The sequence below is a fragment of the Cinclus cinclus genome, chromosome 5, assembly GCF_963662255.1.
Source record: "Cinclus cinclus chromosome 5, bCinCin1.1, whole genome shotgun sequence".
Taxonomy (NCBI): Eukaryota; Metazoa; Chordata; class Aves; order Passeriformes; family Cinclidae; genus Cinclus; species Cinclus cinclus.
In genome coordinates, this window is record NC_085050.1 from 12,040,694 (window position 1) to 12,061,675 (window position 20,982).

The 20,982-nt window shown below is 37.6% G+C and overlaps 1 protein-coding gene across 1 annotated transcript in view; it reads left to right on the forward strand.

Moving 5' to 3' along the window:
• The window catches only part of JAKMIP1 (janus kinase and microtubule interacting protein 1), an 84,286-nt gene that overhangs the window by 49,429 nt on the left and 13,875 nt on the right, over positions 1-20,982 (forward strand). The window contains exons 12-19 of the mRNA XM_062492670.1: positions 398-460; positions 1,620-1,718; positions 4,713-4,814; positions 7,660-7,713; positions 8,682-8,747; positions 11,106-11,174; positions 14,311-14,388; positions 15,978-16,181. Of these exons, the coding sequence (XP_062348654.1) occupies positions 398-460; positions 1,620-1,718; positions 4,713-4,814; positions 7,660-7,713; positions 8,682-8,747; positions 11,106-11,174; positions 14,311-14,388; positions 15,978-16,181 (735 nt within the window). The remainder of the gene's footprint in view (positions 1-397; positions 461-1,619; positions 1,719-4,712; positions 4,815-7,659; positions 7,714-8,681; positions 8,748-11,105; positions 11,175-14,310; positions 14,389-15,977; positions 16,182-20,982) is intronic.

Below are 20,982 nucleotides of genomic sequence, written 5' to 3' on the forward strand. Positions count from 1 at the left end.
GTATCACTCCTTTAAATGTGATAATTTTGCAAGAAAGTTTCCAAACCTTTGCAATGGAAAGCAATAATTTTGAGTTCAGCTAAGTAAATAAGTGTTTTACAAATGACATAAAGTATATAACTGGTGATGCACAATTGCTACATGTAAAGATGTTAAAGTACATGCTAGCTGGAACATACTAGGAAACAAAAGACTGCTACAGGAAAGGAAAGAACTTTTATTTTCACTGTAGTATAAAACGCTGTACATCCTTGAAATATTTAGGACAGCTTTGTTTTTCAGTGTGTGACCATTTTATACTTAAATGTAAAGTGATGTCTGAAATCTAATTATTGTAGTAATTAATTTGTCTCGTTTGACAAAACATATGTATTTTCAATCCTCTTCTTCCTCACAGGATTCAAAATGGGTAGAAGAAAAGCAGCTGTTAATTAGAACAAATCAGGAGCTGCTGGAGAAGGTATGTGGGAGTATTTTCACCATTGTTGCCCTTTATCGTAAAAGAAATTGAATGCACTAAGTATTATAAAATCAGCATGGACTTCCTTTATTTCTCACCAGGAGCAGAAATTTAAGTAAAAGTCTCAGATTAAAGTACCAATATGCCTTTATATTCTTCAGGAATTGAAGCTGCTTTTTATTGTGGAATTACATGGATAGCCACCAGTACGTCCTGAGCTGTCTGAGGTTTCTAGCGTCCAAAAAACACACAGTTACACAAAGATTATTATTGTCCTGTCCACTAACAAAATTGCCTGCTCCCTTCAACGTTTTTATAGTTTTTCCACACATTAAGTAGTACTGATTGATGTAAGGCTTACTATATTAACTGTCTGAGATACTCAGAGCTGAGCACCTGCATTGTTTTTTGTTGATTGTGGTGGGGAAGTTGGCTAGTCAACTCAGAAAGACAAAGAATTAATTTTGTTAATTGGTAGCTTAATAGTAGTATAATACAAATAAGATAACCACATAAAAATTATAATTAAAAGTAGCCACAGCCAGTGTTAATTTATTTGGACACTTACATGGCATTATAAATGTAAAAGTACATTATGCCAGATGTTACACTTCTGCTTAGTTTCGTACAAAGAAAAAGATTATCCAGTTAAACTAGACTGTAGACCAAAGCTATTAGTTGGCATAATTAATAGCCAGTATTGAATTTCTCTTTTGTCATTGTTAGTACCCCAAGGCAAAATTCTGGCAAATTAAAAAGTAGTCATTAAAACCGCTCCATTATTGTCTTTCATATACTGTAAAAATTAGTTGTCTAATTGGGCAAAGACAATGAGAACAGTGTATACTCATCATAATGTAATTCAGTTTCATTTGCTGGATTTTTAAAAGAAAACTTTACAATATTCACATCACTTTTATGCTGCTTCCAGATTATTACTCTAAGAGAGCAATTGACCGTTTTCTGCTGACAGTTCTCAGAAATACTTTCTTATGTGATGTTCCATTTTACCTTGATACAGCCTGACGTGAAATGAAAATTTGAAATAATTAGCAGTTTTACTAATTTTTATAAATTTTTATAAAACCCTGGCTTGTAACTGTGTGCAGTACCTTTTCTAGTGCTTACAGGGTGTTACCATGCTGTGTTTGTCTCACAGATTTACAGAATGGAACAAGAAGAGCATCAGCTGAAGAATGAGATGCAAGATGCAAAAGACCAGAATGAGCTGTTAGAATTCAGAGTGCTAGAGCTTGAAGTAAGAGATTCTCTCTGTTGCAAACTCTCAAATGGAGCAGAAATTATGTTTGAACCCAAGCTGAAATTCCTGTAAAGATTACTGATGTCTGGTGCATGTATAAGGGAAGTCATTTAGGTATCTATTTTTAAATGTTGTATCTTGGGATAATTAAATTGATGCCGCTGCCTTAATATGTTTTGGAGAGAATGCTCACTAATGTTTATAAAGATGTAATATAGTTAATATAACTGCATATAGTTTGGTTTTCATCTAATAAAATATTTTGTTTTGCAATATTTTGCCTTTTTTATTTGTTTCATTTCCATAACTGCTCTTTTCCTGCATGTAAAATCACTTGGTATGTATACTACAGCCTTGGCTGGCATTGATTAAATTAACACACCTTCTCACATCTTGCATGCAGTGATCTGACTAAAGATCTGACACATCCATCACATCAATGTATTTGCTTTAAATTGCATTGATTGAAGATTGACAACTTTAATACAAAGTAAATTTATCTTAAAAAGAACGCATTTTGATAGCAGCTTCCAAAGAATTCGTCTTACCTTAAATCCATTTCCTCGTGGTTTAAAGTGGTCATGAACTGGAAATAATTTGATTCAGTCAATGAAAAATGTAAAAATCACAAACCTCTGTCAATGCTAAAGAAAAGAGGTAAAGCAGAAATACAACTTCTGTAGGTTAAATTAATATTTTGCCTGTAGCAGACAAATTCTATAGTTTGCATAAATGAAGTAAACAAAATTGTTTGTTATTAGCACTTTGAACATATAACCCGTGATTACAATTGAAAACAACAGTTCTCCTCACAAATCGGGGATGGCAAATTTAGTGACACTAAAGTATCTGTGTGTGATGCACAGTTGTCACATGGTTATATTTCCTGATGACACATTGTTCAGTTTCAAAGATCACCTGCATTCTTAACACTGCTTAGAATAAACTTTCTAAGAAACCTGTCATTGTCACTCCTCCATTTTTATCACCCAGCACGTTTCACCAAAAATCTCGGCATGTGTAACTTCTCAGATAAAGATGAAAATGTCATGTCTTCCTGTTATGTCAATGTTCTTTTTGTCTGGCATTTCTTTATCTTTTTTTCATCCTTTATCAACCATATATTTTGATGTCGTAGCCCATTATATTCAAAATTATGAATTTAGGTTATTAGAATTTCAGTAGATGTTCAGAAAAATAGATATACTTTCTAATACATATGTTTATATTTCATTAAAGATCTGTAAATTAAAATAGAGAACAGTTTAGCCTTTGAATTGGCTGTTGCACTAGAAATTGCTTCCTAAAGTGTGGGTGTTCTTAGAAGTAAAACTGGCCAAAAAAGATTTCTTAAGGAACAAACAAATACTCTTCAAGACATCCTCCTCACATGGAAGAATCACATCAAAAACAGCTCAGTATGTCATGCACGGTTTTGTCATGTGCCAAAGCTTGGAATACTTATTTCACAGAATAACAATGGGAGTATTTTTGTATGATTGCAAGAAAAGATTTTTTTCTTAGTAGACAAGCATGTAGACATAAATGTGACTGACAATGCAATGCTGTAGGAAAATGATCTGTTCTTCTGGTAATCAGGACAGTGTTTTTTAGAGCAATTAGGTTATTTCAGATGAAAATTAGGTAAAGTATAAAACACAATCATTTGTTTATCAATTAAAGCAAGTAGGTTTAGGTGAGTTGAATGCAATAGCACTGATAAATTTTTAACAGTATTAAAATCATAACTGAACTTGGATAAGAATTGAAAGTTCTTGTTTTGGTTTACAACAGCTAAGTCATTATTTAAGCCCATTTCAGAGTTAGACTGTTGATGTAAATATTATTTAAAACAAAATCTCCAAGGAGGAATATTGCGTAGACTACAGAGATTTTCTCTCTACACTGTAGTTTTAAATTAGGTTTTAATCTAATTAATGAACAAGATTTTCCATGCTTTATAACTTTTTTAAGTGAATGGATGCAGTCTGCCTGCCATATCAATTAAAGAACTTGATTTGTGATTTAGGAAATGGAGTAATACATGGGTGGTCATAGAAACTAAAATATTTGTAGTAGTGGTCTCTGAGAAAATAAAGCTCATGTTGCCAAAGTGTCCCCGTGTGATACAGAGATGAAATCTGGTGTTTCTTGCTCATGTTCTCATGGCCAGAGAGAATTCAGAGTAAGAAGCAATGCTTTGGATGCCCATATCCTTCAGTCCAGTAATTTTTCAGAGGCACATTAAAATTTAATTTTGGTAAAATTGCTTGTTTATTATTTTATGGTATTTCTGCCTTCTGAAGAAATATTAGGTTGGTATTTTGAAGAAATGCATGGAAGTCATGTACATGGACTAGTTAAGTTTTAGATATAGTATAGCTTTAGATAAATGGGAATTTATAATTTTTCATTTTGGCACAAAGAACACCATAACTGTAGAATAGTGCTGTCTTTCAATATATTCTGACATCCTGGCTTGTGGAGTGAATATGAATGGTGATTTTAAATGCTCTAATAGGAAGGTAGACTGTAGAATAAACAGGGAACAGACACACAGGTTTAATTTTGTTAAGAAAATCTTCAATAATACTATTTCATGATGGAGTTTATTTTTTTTTTTCCTGCAGATTCTTCTTTCTAAATTGCTTTATTGTTCAATGAAAGAAAACAATAGCTAGATAAGGTTATAATCAACATAAAAACCTGCAGAGTATTTTAGGGCTCCAGTGAATTAGGACCAATGTTGCCAGGGTTCTGCAGCTGGTGAGCATCAGGTAGCTTTGCAGAAACTTGTGCATGGAATCAGCTGGCAGCTATGTTTGTATTTACACAGAATTCTACAAAAATGGTAAAAGTAAGAGGAAATAGAATAGGTTTAGAATGAGAGAAGGAATCTGCCTTTTTAATGTACAAGTATGTTTTGTAAAGGTGAGGAATAAATGTTAATGTATAATCACAAATATTGTTTTTAAACAAATCTTTCCTCAGGAGAGAGAGCGAAGATCACCAGCATTTAATCTTCATATAACCACCTTCCCTGAAAACAATGGAAGTGCACTTCAACTATTCTGCCATCAGGAAGGAATAAAGGTATATGCAGAGCACTAGAAACAGTTGGATGGCTAGGAACCTTTCTTGAATGATCAGTTTAATATCCAAACAAATGGTTTGACACTTAGCAGGGGAAGAAAATGAAAAAAAAAAAAATAGTAAGAAAATGTGTTTTTACCTGGGGAAAGGGCTTCATACCAATCTGATCTGGTCATGTCAGGAGTTCCTCAGTGAAACTGAAGGCTGTACAATCAAGATAATTTACATTTGGTCTAGGAAGAATGTGGCTGTTGATGTGATTCATTGTCAGGCTTGCTACAGTACATGGTTAGTGATACTAAATGTCTTCATCTGAGTTCAGAAATATGATATTCAGTCCTTATTTTACACCCAGTTTAGTGAAGGCTTTTATTTGTTGAATGAACATGCTTAAGTTATTTGCTAAGGTCAGGGCCTTGAAATGTGAGTTTCTTGATCCAAAACTCATTAGATAGCTGGAACTCTTTTAGAACAAGAGCAAGATAAACATCAGGATCTCCCTTGATTACCTTCTGATATAAGGAAGCAAGAATTACTCTTTATTCCTGTTTCTCCATGAGCATACTATTTGTGCAACTTGATTTGCGTGCTGGTTCACTTAAGATTGAATTCAGATGTGTTGTCAGTAATGTTGCACAACAGGATAACTTTTCTGCAAGAAACTAAAGCATAATCTCAGTGCCACTCCCTAGTGATTTATGGTCAAATTTTTAGTTGTGTTTATAAGTCCTCTTATAGGAGGCTTGTTGCTATTCAGTGCTTTAATGAGCATAGTGTGATCTCTAGAGGAAATAAATGGAAATTGTCCCTGCATATTTTTAGGAAGCTGAGTAGTCTGGAAGAAGGGAGTTAGAAGCTGCTTCTTACCTACAGATTTGGTTGGATACTCATCTCCCAAAGCACACCAAGAGTCATTAGTTAGCATATCACCTACAAATAGAGCCACACCCACTTTTAGCTTACCTGTTACTCTAATCTGCATGTTGGCTGTAGCGGGTACAGTGCACCAGAATCCAAAATTTCTGTTTTTTTCCATTGTCATCTGTGATATACCTTAACAGGTGGATTCTTTTCAATCTGCCTTTCAATTCACTTACCTGGAAGGTGGGGCAGTCACCTAATATGGGCAGACTGAAATAGTTGACCTTTATCTCTTCTCAGTGCTTTTCAAAATTATTAGCAATCAGTAGCAATGTAGATTCCAGAATGATGCAAAATCTGGCTTGGTTTCTGATTCTTCCTTTATGCATCATATGGAAAGTAATTACTAGAATTATTATTTCTGGCTCAATAGATGCAAGAACTTTCATGTGTTAGTAAATTCCATTCTTCACTAGTGTAAAGAAGTTTCTGTTCAGCATTGTTAATGCTGATTGTAATCAATAGTTTTGTTTTTAACAACGATCCAAACACAAGTGTATTAGGATCTGCACCATTCCAAAGTTAGTGATGTGCACAGCTATAGCGCATGTAGCATTTGGGAACACCCCTGAAACTTTTGGGAAGAGAGGGAGGGGACCTCTCAGGCTAGAAAAACTTGAACACCACACATGGCCCTGTGACATGTTGGCCTTTTCTAAGTGCTGATTATGAGTAGAAGTTCAGGGTGGCAGCATTTAACAAGACTCTTTTGCTTTATGTATGTGTATTAAGCATTTTGGACTAACATGAACTGGTTTATTTCCATGCTCTCAAGGCTTCCTGTCTTTAAACAGCATGGCTGCATGCAGGCTGTCAGTGGAAGTGATCCCTGGTCCGTGTTAACTTGCAGACCAAACTTGGGATAGTTCAGGAGAATGAAATTACCTCTGGTTAAACAATGCCATGACCATTTCCAACAAATTTTGTAACTTAAATAGAGTTCAGGGGCCTACGACTGGATCCTGGCACAGTGTTAGATACAGACATCATGTGAATTTTATCAGGAAAAGGTTCTTCACCCTTGGTGGTTGGGCCCTGGAACAGGGTTCCCAGGGAAGTGGTCACAGCACCAGGGCTGACAGAGTTTAAGAAGTGTCTGGACAGTGCTCTCAGGCACATGGTGTGACTCCTGGGGATTATGATGATGTGTAGGGCCAGGAGTTGGACTCAGTGACCCTGATGCATCCCTTCCAGCTCAGCATATTCTATGGTTATGTGATTCCATGAATTTATTCCTCTTGTTTTTGAATCAAAGGAGTGGCTTGTTTATTTTAAGTGGCTGAGCCTTAATAAGGATGGGTTGTTCAGCTCATTACCTGAGAGTTGAGTGGCAGAGAAATGTGGCTTTCTAATCAGAAAGATGATTGTGAGCTGATAATGTTTGGAGGAGGATGTTCACTGTGCACATTCCCTTCTGCCACTGTGAGGCTGATTTGAAATTCCGTATTTTTTTTTTTAACAAAGAAAACAAAAAGCAAACCACCAAGCAAACCTTCTTAGAAATTATTTGTTCATGCTCCCTATCCTTTTAACTTTTGTAGCTTGATGTGGTTGGTGCTCCACTCAAGACAAACAAAAAACCCAGTCTTTTAAGCCCTTTCTCTTTACGTCTTTTAAACATGTTTATCAGTTTTGATCTTTCATCTACACACATTAGAAGGATGATAAATGTGAATGATACAGGAACATTCTGCCCTCATGCCCAGATATCCAGGTTGCTTTTTATAATTGAGAATGATTTTTGGTTTTGTCTTAAAAGTATCAGTAATTACTTTTGTAATTGTGATGCAAAACTATGTTTCACTTACTTACATGTGAAGTGTCTTTTCAAGCACAGAAGAGAATAGAGGGTACATAAAATGTAGCATATAAAAACTGTTTCTGACTTACTTCACAAAAAATAAGTGTTGAACATCTTTTTCAGGATGTGAATATATCCGAACTTATGAAGAAACTAGATATTCTTGGAGATAATGGGGTAACACTTTTTTTACTTTTAAATGTATCTCCAGTTTCATGGTTAATTGAAAGCTTTTTTTTTTTTTTTTCCACAGCAGATACTAACATCTAAGACAGTGCACAGGGTGATTTTATATGCCTGTATTTGTATGAAGAACATTAATGTTTAGGAACAGCTCTTACAACATTAAATTTTTTAGTTAAACTGATGGTAGTGAAAAGAGTATTTTTAAGGTAGGATTTGGTCTTGACTTAATGATATGGAAAATAGGCGTTGTAATAGGCAGAGTGAAAAGATACAAAACAGAAGTCAAAGCCAGACCAAGCTGTGAATTATCCCTCTTGAGTAATAATAGCAGCACCTTCTGCTGTGAAGGCTGTCACTGCCAGGAGTGGATGTTCTAGGAGAAAGGCAATGATAACTGTCTTCCCTTTATCCTCTTCTTTGCTAAATACAATATAAAATCTTAGTCACATATTTGGGCCACAAATACCCAGGGAGCTCAGTCCAGTGTATAGCTAGATTTAACAGATTGAGGTCTTTATAATACTAGTTTTAAGTTCTAGATTTGCATGTTATCTTGCAAGTCCTGCAAGTTCCTATGGCACTTACTCTTTGTGTCATTTTCTTTAATTTGAAGTGTGAAGTGCATGAAGGTGAGATTCACTTGCTGCAAGGATTAGTCCAGTGAATTGGCAAAAGCAGAAAAAAAAAATTGCTAAGTCCCTGACTGAAACCACTTAATTTTCATTGAATGATCTGTTTCATTGATTGATCTGTTGAAAAAGTGTTGTGGGGCTGGTATGCTGAAATAGAGTGGAACTAAGCGCCCTTGGTGTAACTTTCAGTCATGGGATCCTTTTTGGTCATGTCTATAATCCTAAATGTTATAGCTGATTTATTTTTTGAAGTATGGTTAAAACTTACTGCTTGTGCTAAAGGATTAATTTTTAATGCAATTGAAAATGCATCTTTTTGTGTTTTAGAATTTGAGAAATGAAGAGCAGGTTGCAATAATCCAAGCTGGGACTGTGCTTTCCCTCTGTGAAAAGGTAGAATTCAGTAAATATTTTCATCTGCTAAAAACTGACCGTGTCTTCTAAGATGCTTCATAACTTTGCCAGGGAAGCATGGCTTTTCTGTTCAGGTCATCTGGATTGGAGCATGTATTCATCCTCGTATGAGTGTTGGGATTGTGATGTCTTGAGATAAAGCCAAACTTAAGAAAGAAACCCAGCTTAAAAATAAAAATGTGTTTTGGAGATATTCCCTTAGCATGAAGTACTAAAAATCCACTTAACACAAGAGACTTCATTCCCAGAAGTGCTGGTGTCCTCAGTGTTCTGGGAGCAGTTGTAAGGTGCTCTCTGTAAGGTGCCCATGATCCCTTTTGGGCTCATTTCTGTGGATGATTGAAAAAGCTCAGAGTAGTCAGTGGTCCTTTCCTCTGTAAGTTAGTGGACATAGAGAAAAAGTAGTTTGCACAAGATAAGTAATTAGTCAGGTCACTCATTTCTTTATGGCTAGTTCTCAACTTCCAGAGAATATAATCTGTGTATGAAAGGGGTAACATTTAGAACTAAGAAAGACTTGCATATTTCTCTGAAGAAGCTCTGTGCATCCTTTTCATAGGTTTCCATTAAATCTTTCTTGACTTATTGTTGAAATTCAGAATCAGATATTTTAAATTAAAATTTGAGCAATTTTAATAATTGCTTTAATTGATATAATTTTGATAATCTACTTATCTAAATACCTTAAAGTAAATAATCTACGTTAGGTAATTTAATAATCATTAATTTAAATTAGTAACTGCTGTAAGCAAAATAAAAATGGGGAAGAGGGCTCAAATCCCTATGGTTTTCACCGTGTTATGGCATTAAAATAAGGTAATGATTTTAGCACTTCACATCCAAAAAATGAAAGGGGAAGAACTGCACTATAAAAGGCTAGGATACAGACTCCCAAAAATACTGTTTGTGTCTCCTGTGGCCCTTGGTTCATGAAAGGTTAACAGACATAGAAAGATCAGAATCAACATTTCGTTTTGCATGTCATTTGCATACCTTAAAAAAAATTAGACCTCTACATTTTGCAAATAGCCCTTCACTTGATTGAGGGTAGTTCTGAGAGATGCTCAGGATTTCCCATTTCCATTGATTTCAAAGGTTCAGAGTGCTCACGGTCTTGCTGAATATCCATGGTGAGGCTTTCTTTAGGAATATCTTCAGCTTGTCACCTTGAACATGAAGAAAACAAAGATGGTGAAAATAGAATTTCTGGGGAATATCGATGTTCCTGTTAATTTTTTTCTGTAGAAAGCTTACCTGGTAAGCAGATACAACAAATTTCCATTTTATTCATCGGTCTCTTAGTGAAAGGTTCAAAATTATGAAGTAATGAATTCACACTTCATAAGTTGTAAACTTATCTTTGAAATTTCCTATGTAAATCTTAGGGGGAAAAGCTAGTATGTCATTAATTCCTTTGAGTCTGAGGCCTAATGAATTCACCAAAACACTAAACTAAAGGAGTTGATATGCAAAGGTTACCAAAAGACTTAAAGCAGATAGGAGTAGTCCAGTGTTAATGACCAAGGCATTTGAGGAAAGTGATAACTATCCAGTGGCAAATCTGCTCTCTGTAAGCTCGTCATGGGCTCTTATTGAAGATCAGTAGAGAAAGGAAGTAATTCAGAAATGGCAGTTCCCACCCATTACAATAAACTTAAATGGAAATATTAACATAATCCTGGTGATGGTTAGTAATTAAGCAATTGTATCCATGCATTTAGCTATTACGATGTGTAATTTTTACCTTTGGAATGCAATGGCTGTACTTCATTCTGATTGTTTTGAATGTCACTATAATGGTAAGGGATTCATAGTAGCAACTACAAGAGCTTCCATCTGTCTGTTTTGTTTTTCCCTCCACATCACCAATGTTATGTTATACATGTGAGCCTCTTCCCACAAAGAGTGCAGCAGACTGTGCAGAATTAAGTGCTGAGTTTTCCAACTTGTATTTTGTTTAAATTGCCCTCTGGAAAAATGCAGGACTAAAGTGAGATGATGGTTTCACAAATTTGGCCAACAAATAGTTGAGTAAGTAACAATCAGGTTGATTTTGCATTCTTGACCCAAGTCTATTTTGTTTCTTGAACTTTACAGGGGAAAAATTAATTTAATTTACTGTAGGAAAGCAACCTCCACTTGTTAGTCTTTAGTGTGTCTGCAGTCCTCCATTCTGCCTGGCTCTCACAACCTGTTTATTCATGTGTGTCTTCAGAGTGAATAGATAGCATGAGCAGAGCATGTGCCTGGAAGTGCTGCAACAAACTTGCAAAATGTTTGGTAGAGCCTGTTTCAAAATCTGTTCATTTTCTGGTTTTTGTCTTCATACTGCTGTAGTGGTTGAAACAAATAGAGGGGACAGAAGCTGCACTGACACAGAAGATGTTAGACCTGGAGAATGAGAAGGTAAGAACCAAAAGCTAAAAGTGTAATTCATTTAGCTAAAACTCACCTCAAGAGAATGGGCATATATTTCATCCCAAGCAGGTTTGCTGCCTTTCTCTGCTAGACAGAGATGGCTTCATGGTAAAATGGCAAGTGGTTTCTAGAACAGCCTATTGCTTGTATTCTTTGGCGTGAGACAGAACTTTTAAATCTATATAGAACAAAACCAGCAAAAATATATCCAAATTAGGGTACAAAAGCATAACTGGAGAGCACTTTAACCGGTGTGAAATTGTCTCTGTGCTTTCATTGTGTATTAATTTGTCAGGCAGCAGCAGCATCTTTTTAATGTTGGGATCATGCTTGTAGAATTGGCAAGGGTATTTCTTTGCTCTCTGGTATTCGGCTTCTGGACAAGCTGTCAAGACCTCTTACTCCAGATGACCTTTCTTGGCCCACAGCCTTCATGCCTAAAGACAGAATGTTTCCTTAAAAATTAGTTCTGTCCTGAAGAATGAACTGACCTTCCATATGTTGAACAATTTTAGGAGTGTTTGGTTTTATTGGCTTACCATGCATGCTGTGCTTCACATCTTTAAATGGTGTTCAAAACACTGATTAATCCTCACCACACCTTTTACAGGTAGATAAATGAGCAGCATTGCTTTCATCCTAAAGAATGGGACAATGAGACAGGGAGGTTAAGTGATTTGCCCAGGGCCACTGAAGAAGTGTGTGTTTGAGCCACAAAGAAAAATAGAAGTGCTCAGACTGTGTTCTCTGTTGAGTGTAACCTGTCATACTGGTTGTATTTTAACAGAGATAAGATACTTCCCCCTTTTAGCATTTAAGTCTTGTTATTGAAAAATACAAAGGCTTGGGAAATACAAGATTCTTTTGTAAAGAAAAATGGGGAAAAATAGAGGGTTTATAACTTGATATATTCCCCCTTATTATCTGTGATGTTTTCAAGTCTTACTATGGATAGCCCTTGCATCTATTTTTTTAGCACAGCAATCTGAGAATCTGCATCCCTAATGATTGACTCACTGAGTTGAGAAATTATATTCTAGCATGATACTTTTAGAAGGACTGAGCACTGGTTTAGCTGTCCTTGAAACCCGTGTTAAGGGTTTGAGGTCTTATTCTTTTTTCCTCCCCTCTTGCTGTCTGTGGGCAGCCTTTACTATCCCTTTTGGGAAGTAACATGATCAGGGCAGCTGCATTGGTGTTCTGGGGTCTGGTGGTAGCTCTGACCCATTTTATAGTCTCAGACAAGTCAGTCTACCTCTGTGGTGTCAGACACTTGTAAGAAAGTCAGGACCAGGCCTGTCCTTTGCTGTGCACTCACAGTGCATGGTGGTGTTTCATCCTGTACAGCAGCCTTGCAGTTGCTGAAATTCATCCATGTCAGAAAATGAGTCACCTGGATAATCATGGTGGGATTCAATTGCATAATGGTGATGTCTAATACCATGTCACATCCTCCAGCGTTCTGAACTCAGAATTCTGAACTCAGAGTGCTGGAGATGTCCACAAAGGGCTGAAAAATGCATCCTGCAGGACTTGTTGGAGGCCATTTTCCTTCAAGACCCATAGCATATTTAGAACATGCTGGGGCAGAAGACTCTAAAATGGCTATAGCAATAGATGCCTATCTGTTCCCAACCAAATTCCAGCCCCAAGATCAAGGTCTGACTTAAACTTTAGGTTTGCCTTCAATATTAATTAATAGGTAATTAAAAGAACTCCAGGTTTCCAAAAAAAAAAAATACTGTAAATATTGTACTTACACAGAGAACAAATAGCACCTTATTTCTCTGAATTCTCTAATACTGGTACTATATGTTGCTACTGTCACCAGTTCTACACTGGCAATGAACAGAAAAGTTGTCAGAATTCCACATATATGTCTGATGCAAAATTTGGCCAAGTAAATGACATTGAGGCAATCCCATATCCAATAAAACTAACCAAAGCAACAATATTTGAATTTTTAAATACTGTTTTAAAAAGCTGCAATCTTAAGAACCCTATGTATTTAATTTGGCATTTATTCTATATTTTGAGGAAATGCAAAAGTTTATTGATCAGAAAAAAGAATGATAGAAAATATTAAATCCAGTCAAAGAGGTTTTCTGCTTTTTGTTCTACTACTAATTCTTTTGAGTGTAAGAATCTGCTTAGAAAGAAAAGCTTATAAAATTAATTAACTATTTTATGTTCTTCTCACTATCATCAAACCTGGTCTAGGGGAAGGTGTCCCTACCCATGGCAGGGGGGTTGGATCAAGATGATCTTCGAGGTCCCTTCCAGCCCAAACCATTCCATGATTCTGTGATTCAAAACACTCAAAAGGATTGACTAATCAGGCAACCATTTGAATGTCCACAATTTGCTTGAAACATCATGTTTTGGATACTGAGTTCCACTGAACCCCCAGTCTGTGGGGCTTATATATAATAACTGTGAAAGTTGAGGAGTTTGATTTTTAAGAACAAAAGTAAACAATCCCTGTAAATCTTAGGTATTTTGAAAACTTCTTCAGCTCTTTAGCTGGTCACTCAACCTTTCTGGGCATCACTTCACCTGTTTCAAATTAGCCTCCTGTCTGTACAAGCTGAGAACCAAGTTGTTATTTCAGCTTCAGTGACAGGGCACGGGCTGGTGCTGCAGAATCCAGCTGTGGCCCTGCATGTTTGGATTTCCTCCCTAGGACAACAGATTAGACAGCAACAATTAAGACTTGCCCCATGATTTCCTTAATGGTAGTATTTTCATGGAATATTTCCATAAAGTGCCCTCTTTTGTGTTTCTCTTTTCCCTCCTTTGGCTTGCCCTGTGTAAGTTACAGCTCTTGGACCACATGCATGTACATCCCCACTCACCTTTTGCTGCACTTTTGTAGGTCCAGGCAGGTTTGTACACTGGTGCAGAGGTCAGTGCTTTCTAGGTGCAACTTTTTAATACAATACACAGATTTGAAGTGCTAATATTGTAAATTTGATATTTCAGATAGCCTTAGGATGAACATGATCATTTGTTATGGGTTTTCTTTTGCTTTCAAGTGGAAAGCTTGCATAAAAATGATGGCATTTATGATTCTTCATGAATTAGGATAAAGAACAAACACTCCCTTGTTTTTATTATTGCTCAGGACCTGTTCAGTAAACAGAAGGGTTATTTAGAGGAAGAACTCGACTACAGGAAGCAAGCTCTGGACCAGGCATACATGGTAGGAAAAGAACAGTCATTAAATTTTCCTGTTTGAACAGATCTAATAAAATGCAGGGTTTGTTTTTTTCTTCTTTCTTTTAATTATAAATAGGACTTTTTTACTTTATATCTTTTTTTTTTTTCTGCCAGACTAGGAATCAACTATTTCTTAAACAGAAGTTTAGGAAATGGATTATAGTACTTACAAGTGTAACATTTTTGCATTGCATTTTTCATTCTGTGATATGCAAACATCTTGTTGGTACATCTGGAATGGGAAAAGCTGGTTTATGTATTAAAAAAAAAAACATGACTGCTAAAATACACCAGAAATTACTTTAGAACTTTACCAATATTTCTTTTCCTGAAGCATTTGTAAGTATTACTGCTGCTAACCTATCCTAAATCAGAAATGACTGTTCTTCCTATGCAATTCCTTCCTGCGCAACCTTCCTATCCAACCTTACCCTTCCTTTCAAAAGGGAAGCTGCAACCTTGCCTTTTCTCAGGCTAAACAACAATTAGGAATTATCCGGGAATTGGTAAAGCTACATGCACAACTTTGCTAATAGTGTGACTTTGGGAAACCAAAATATAGTGGCCTGAAGCACTATTTATATGCCGTAAATGTTTCTTATGTGGAAAATGTTTTCAGAGAAGAAACATGGTCTGGTGCTCAGAACAGATAACAGATAAAAGCAAGCAGGCACTTGGTGTGCACTAGGCACTAGCACTGTGACCTTGGGCAAGCCATTTAACCTCTCTGTGCAGCTGTTTATGCATCACTAATATGGATGGAATTACCTACCTCACAAAGGTGTTATGAAGGCCAAAGGGATGTGGTCAGATGCTCTTGATCCAAATACTGTTAGTCTGGATGCTGGTTTTTTATAGGATCATACTAACCCCAGTAATTGAGGAAACACTGCCATGATTCCTTCCTTTCCTCCTGGGAGTACAGTTCTCCATGTGAATGTGAAGTTCTCCTGTGTTCTCTGCTTTGCAAAGTTTTGCAGTTTTGGTCGGTGCATGAGAATCATGTTGGGAATCTGGCAGACAGCACGAGACGGATGAGGGATTAGTGTATACAAGTGTTCCTTCCTTCATTGCTTATGGCAGCTTGGGACTAAGCCAGTGATGTAGACTGAGCCATGGATATCTGGCCACTAGGGCCACAGAGGAGAGCGAGATTTTTGTTCACGATTTTTCCTATGGTCTTTTTATTTTATAGGATGGCTTAACAATTCAGCTGCAGTTGAAGGAAAACTGTTAGTTTTAATTGAATTTGTAATGTTCAGCATCAGGATTTGGAGTTTTATCAGGTATTGAATGCAGACCTATCTTCTGAATCGTTCTTAAATGGAGAATCAGTGATTTGCTAGAACAGGACCCATCTCCCGGGTGTCAGTCCGTGCCGGGAGGCTGCGTGCACTCTGTGTGGAATGCTCCTCACTGCTCACGCTTGCTGCTTTCTGTCTACCTGTCTGTGTCCATCCTGCCCTCCTTCCTTTGCCTTCGCTTGCAAGCCTTCTCCTCTAGCTCTTGGTCGGTCGTTGGCTTGCTGGATTCAAACGTCAGCCTGTCTGTGTGTGATTTGGGTTGCATTAGAAAATCCAGGAGCTGGAAGCCACGCTGTATAATGCCCTGCAGCAGGATCCGGGCCGGCGGGCGAGCGAGTCGCTGACGGAAGCGCAGCGGGAGGATTTGCGGGCGGCGGTGGAGAAGGTGCGGCGGCAGATCCTGAGGCAGAGCCGTGAGTTCGACAGCCAGATCTTGCACGAGCGGATGGAGCTGCTGCAGCAGGCCCAGCAGGTAATCCCGGTTCCCTCCGCTCCCCCTTGGTGTTGGTGTTACCTGTGTGGTTGCCGCCACTGCCCGTACGACAGCATCGCTTCACCCTCACCTCGTGGAGTTGTGTTCAGTCTGGTCTCTGTACAGCTCCCGTGCCAGGAGCCGTGTGGTGTCAGGACCTGGTTGTGCTGGGCATGGTGCGCACACAGGACAAGTCACTGTCTCACCACAGGATGCTGTTGCACAACCTTTTGTGTGCGAGCAAACACACAGTCTTCCACAGGACTCCCGTGGGAGCTTGTTGCAAGCTGAAGGCCTGAAGTAGCAAAAGTCAGAATGGAAGGTTGTTAGAGTGTAAAACTATGAAAAGAGTAAAGGCAGGAACAGTAGTTACAGGAATCCAGTTTTTTTCTTTCCCCCCCCACCCCCCCACCTTTTCATTTGTTTTAGCTATTTGTGAAATCTTTTAAATAAAATAAAAAATAGGAAGTCTCAGGAAGTCTTTTAAGAGGTAATTTATGACCTTTCACTCATTTAAATTCATTCAGGAAAGCCCTGTCTGTCCAAACTGCTTCCTTAAGCACAATTACTGACAACCTGAATTTGGCAGGATCCTGGCATATAGAAGTGTGGTAATTATTTAGTATTGGTAGCATTGCTAGTGTTTTTGTGTAAATATTCAGTGAAAGAAGAGACCTGCATGTCTTGGGGTGTTAATTAATTACTACAGCTGAAATAAATGTTTCCAACGATTTTGGTTCTCCTTTATAGTAGACTCTGGAAGTTGTAGGCAGATGTCCTAGGTCTCGAGGGCTGCTTGGCTACGTTCTGTGCAAGTTTGAAATCCCTCATTGTAAACACCAAAACGTGCTATGCAGATGTGTCCAGAGCACTGTTGCTATTTCAGGTGCTGATTCAGGTGCTGAGGCAAGAACTGCTTTTTTAGTCCAAGCCTCTCTCTGTTCAGGTTGGCTTCGTAGATGACTATAGATGAAACTGATGTAATGTGACCCAGTACTCTTGTGATCATGTGCTGTCATCCTGCAGTGGTGGGAAGGGCTTATGGTGGTAGTGCTAGACCTGACCTCTGTGTTCCAAGAAGTTTCGTTTCTCTACTCCTTGACGCTGTTCCCTTGGCTTGGAATGTGTAATACTGAGAGCAGGAGATGAACTTGTTCGAAGGGCATTACCTATTTTTAGTCATCAGCAATGGTGCACAGAAAGCTGGAGAAGGTAGGTACCAGCTGGCACTAAAAATGTCAGAAAGAGAGAGTAAAGTAAATATATTAAATTTGGTAAATAAGGATGGAGCCACAAGATACTAGTTCAATGTTATTAGTGTAGCTGAAAATTAGTGAGAATGGAGATCTTTGTTAGTCTCTCAGGCAGTCCAATTTCCTAGCCAGACTGTTAGTGTTTCACTCAGAACAACACAGTGCTTTTCAGTTGGGTAAATTGTTTGTCAATGACATTTAATGGGTATGAATGACATTGTGTGTTGAGTAATGCCCCTACATCTAAATAATTTACAATTTCAGATTTTAACATCAGACTAGATATAGTTTGGTCCTTTGCTTTCACCAGGAATGTGGTTTGACACATTTTGTGTCCCTTGTTAGAGTGTATTTTTGGGGAACATAGGCAGAGTCTCTAAGTGAAGCTCATGCAATAGTGGCAAATGGAAAGGAAAAAGGAGGAGCAGATTTGTAAAGCAAAAGAGTTGTTCCAGAGGACTCAAAATCCATATTTTATGCGTATGTGGGGTTTAATTTGGATTTTGTTCCAATTTGTTCCATGGCCTGCTTGCTATCAGTTAGAGCACTTTATATGCACATCTGGAGAACATCTTCTGTTAGTCCAGTTCATGTATTCACAGATTGCTTCACAACATAAGGTTAAATATGATGAGTGCATAGGAAAACAAAAACGCCATCATAAACACAGCTTCATTAGCCATGGATGTTTATGTACCTGTCTCCAGACCCATTTTGTAGGATGTCATTAGAGTTTCATGTTGTGCCCATCTCATTAGCCATGCTAATGGTACAGCCCTGCAGGACATGTTAAACTGAATTCCACTGCTTAATAAGCATCTAAGCATTTTAGTAATCTATTTTTAACACACACACATGTCCTCCCCCCACACACATTCCCTATTAAACAGGAAAAACAAAGGCATAGATGCTAGTTAATTTGCCTGGGATATTGGAGGGCTAATTCTCACTGGATTACTTTCATTTCACTAGCAAATGACAGAAGCCGAATGTTACACAAATGAAACCCCACTTGTGCTGGCAGAATCCTAATGAATGGATGAAGCTGCACTGGGTACATATCTGATAAGTAGCCTCCTTTCCTCTTATAGTTATGTCCAGGAGAAGTTTTGCTGATGCTGTGACATCATCAAGCACCCACTGCACTTTGTTCTGGCAAAACAGTAGTCTGGACCTGGCCAGATTTTACAGTCTGCAATGCCTCTAGAGTATGTGCAACACTTCTTCCTCTGCTGAAGTGGAGGTTACAGAGAATGATAGGGCAACATGATGGACCTGCAAGGCTTAATACAGATCTCCTTGTTGCAAACACTCTCAAACTTTCCCTGAAACAGAAACCATGTACTAAAGACTCCAGATTGAAGTGTGGAAGTTCAATCACTTCAGAAGGCCTGTTTCTTTGCTTTTATTACCTTCTGGTCTGCCTGATTCAAGGGCTTCACGAGAACAACTCTGCTTATCTGGCAGGCTGGCAACAATCTTCCCTGAGTCCAAGTTTCTGTCATAGAGTGGGGGTTCAAGGAGATCTGGTGATGAAGAAGGAGTTCCCTCTTTTGGCCTGTAAGTGCTCCTTGACCGTACATGCAGGCTGCAGAAGTGGTAAGGCATGTGGTGAAAGCTATAGTTGGTATGCAGGGCTTTATTACATATTAATTATATAGGTTGGTATGCAGGGCTTTATTACATATTAAATGCTTCATGCAGGAACTCTGAGGACGTAGTGTGTGAGGTGCTGGTTTTACAGAGCTGGTAAATGTCCTTTCTGAGGAATGACTGTCTGCAAGGGACAGGGATGGGCATAAGGAAATCATAAATGGCTGACCAGGTGTGAGCCTGTGCTGCTTTATGTGTTCTTCTGTTCTTCTTTGTCCAGACGTAAAGCTTGAGTTCTTGGCCACTGGGTATTGATGTTGTTCTAGTGAAATAAATATATTTTAGGAAGTTAGGCTCTGTATTACATTGGTAGGTCTGTTCTTCTTGGGTATATATAGCCTCACATTATTATTGTTCATTAGTATATAAATGGAACCACTCATGTATACCCATTGTGCATTAAGGAAACCAGGCCTCTGTGGAGCCAAATTAGACAGACTTTGTGATTAGATCTGCTTGCTAAGGCACACAACACTTTTATTAAACCCAGAGTGCAACATGCAGGTCTGGGGAACAGATCCTCAGCTGAAGCATGCTGGCAGTACTCCCTCTGAGTCAGAGAGGGTGCTCTGATTTACACCATCCTCTCTATTTGGAGGAGGGAAAACATGTTAATTAAAATCTGCCATAAGCAGCTTGTGATATTTGCTTCCAGCAATAGGGCATGTGCGGATATTGCCATCAAAAAAGTCTCATTGTGCTACACTGCTATTACAACCTTTTGGAAATCAATGTCTGGTTTATTTTTAGCAGGGCTTCATTTAAAAGTAACATTTTTGCTCTAGTCAATGCAGTGGCATGACTTTACTGGGTTTTTTTTTTTTTGAAAACAAGAAGGTCATTACTAGCAGGTTCTCTTAAGAAGAGTAATTTTTTATGCATATACTTTAAATCATCTCTCGAGGGAGAGAAAAATGTGTTGTGTAGCTATAAAATCCATCTCTGAGAAAAGATATTTTAAACAGAGCAATACAACATGTTTCTGAAGTAGTGATATCGACTTCCTAATTAAGCAAGCTCAAATCCTCCACCCCAAAAAAGAACCCAAACAAAAAACCAACAGCAGCCCCAAAAATCCCAGAAAATGCACACAGCATCATGGTTAGTTCACCTTAAAAATATACTGTAATCATCTTGTCTTCTAAAACTAGTAACAATTTAAATGTCAACTTATGCTTTATATAAATCAAACAAATTAAAAACCGAAATATATTCCTGTTGGGTTTACTGTAGCTGCTTCTGGAGTTTGAAACTGGGGTAAGTCAGGAGAAGCAGGCTTTAAATTAGGATAGATTTATTCAAATTGCACTGTTGGCAGTATTCAAACATGAAGAAAATTTATAATAAAAATGTAATTTATTCTGATTTAATCTGAAGTTATTTTTAATCTAAAGAGAAGATAGAAAATCCTTGAAGGATAGCAGATTGACACACACTCAGTTCCAAAAATGGCTGCTGCCAGTCAGAAGGTATATAAAAGACAGATTTTATTAATGTAGTCCAGTAATTTCCCAGAGCAGTCTTATCTTTGTATAAAATTATTAGAAAAAAAGAAAGATAAAAGATTGGTTAGTTTATTGTGTCATCAAAAATTTTTTTCCGTAAATTGTATTGTAGTACTAAGATAAGTGTATTTTATTCTAACTTTAGTTAGAATAATCTTGGATGAAGCTGAGTTTTGCAGAGTAAAAGGAATCATTAGTTCAGTTCTAAATCTGAATATAAGATATGTATGAACTGCTGAACTCATCCAATTCCAGCTTGAAATAGTTGGAATATAGCTGTAAAAATTTTAACTGTTTTCTTTGAACTAGGGCATTTACTCCCAAGACCAGATTGGATTATTCAACAGTAAGAAGAGCAGAAATTACCACTTTATTTGCATGTTTTACTAG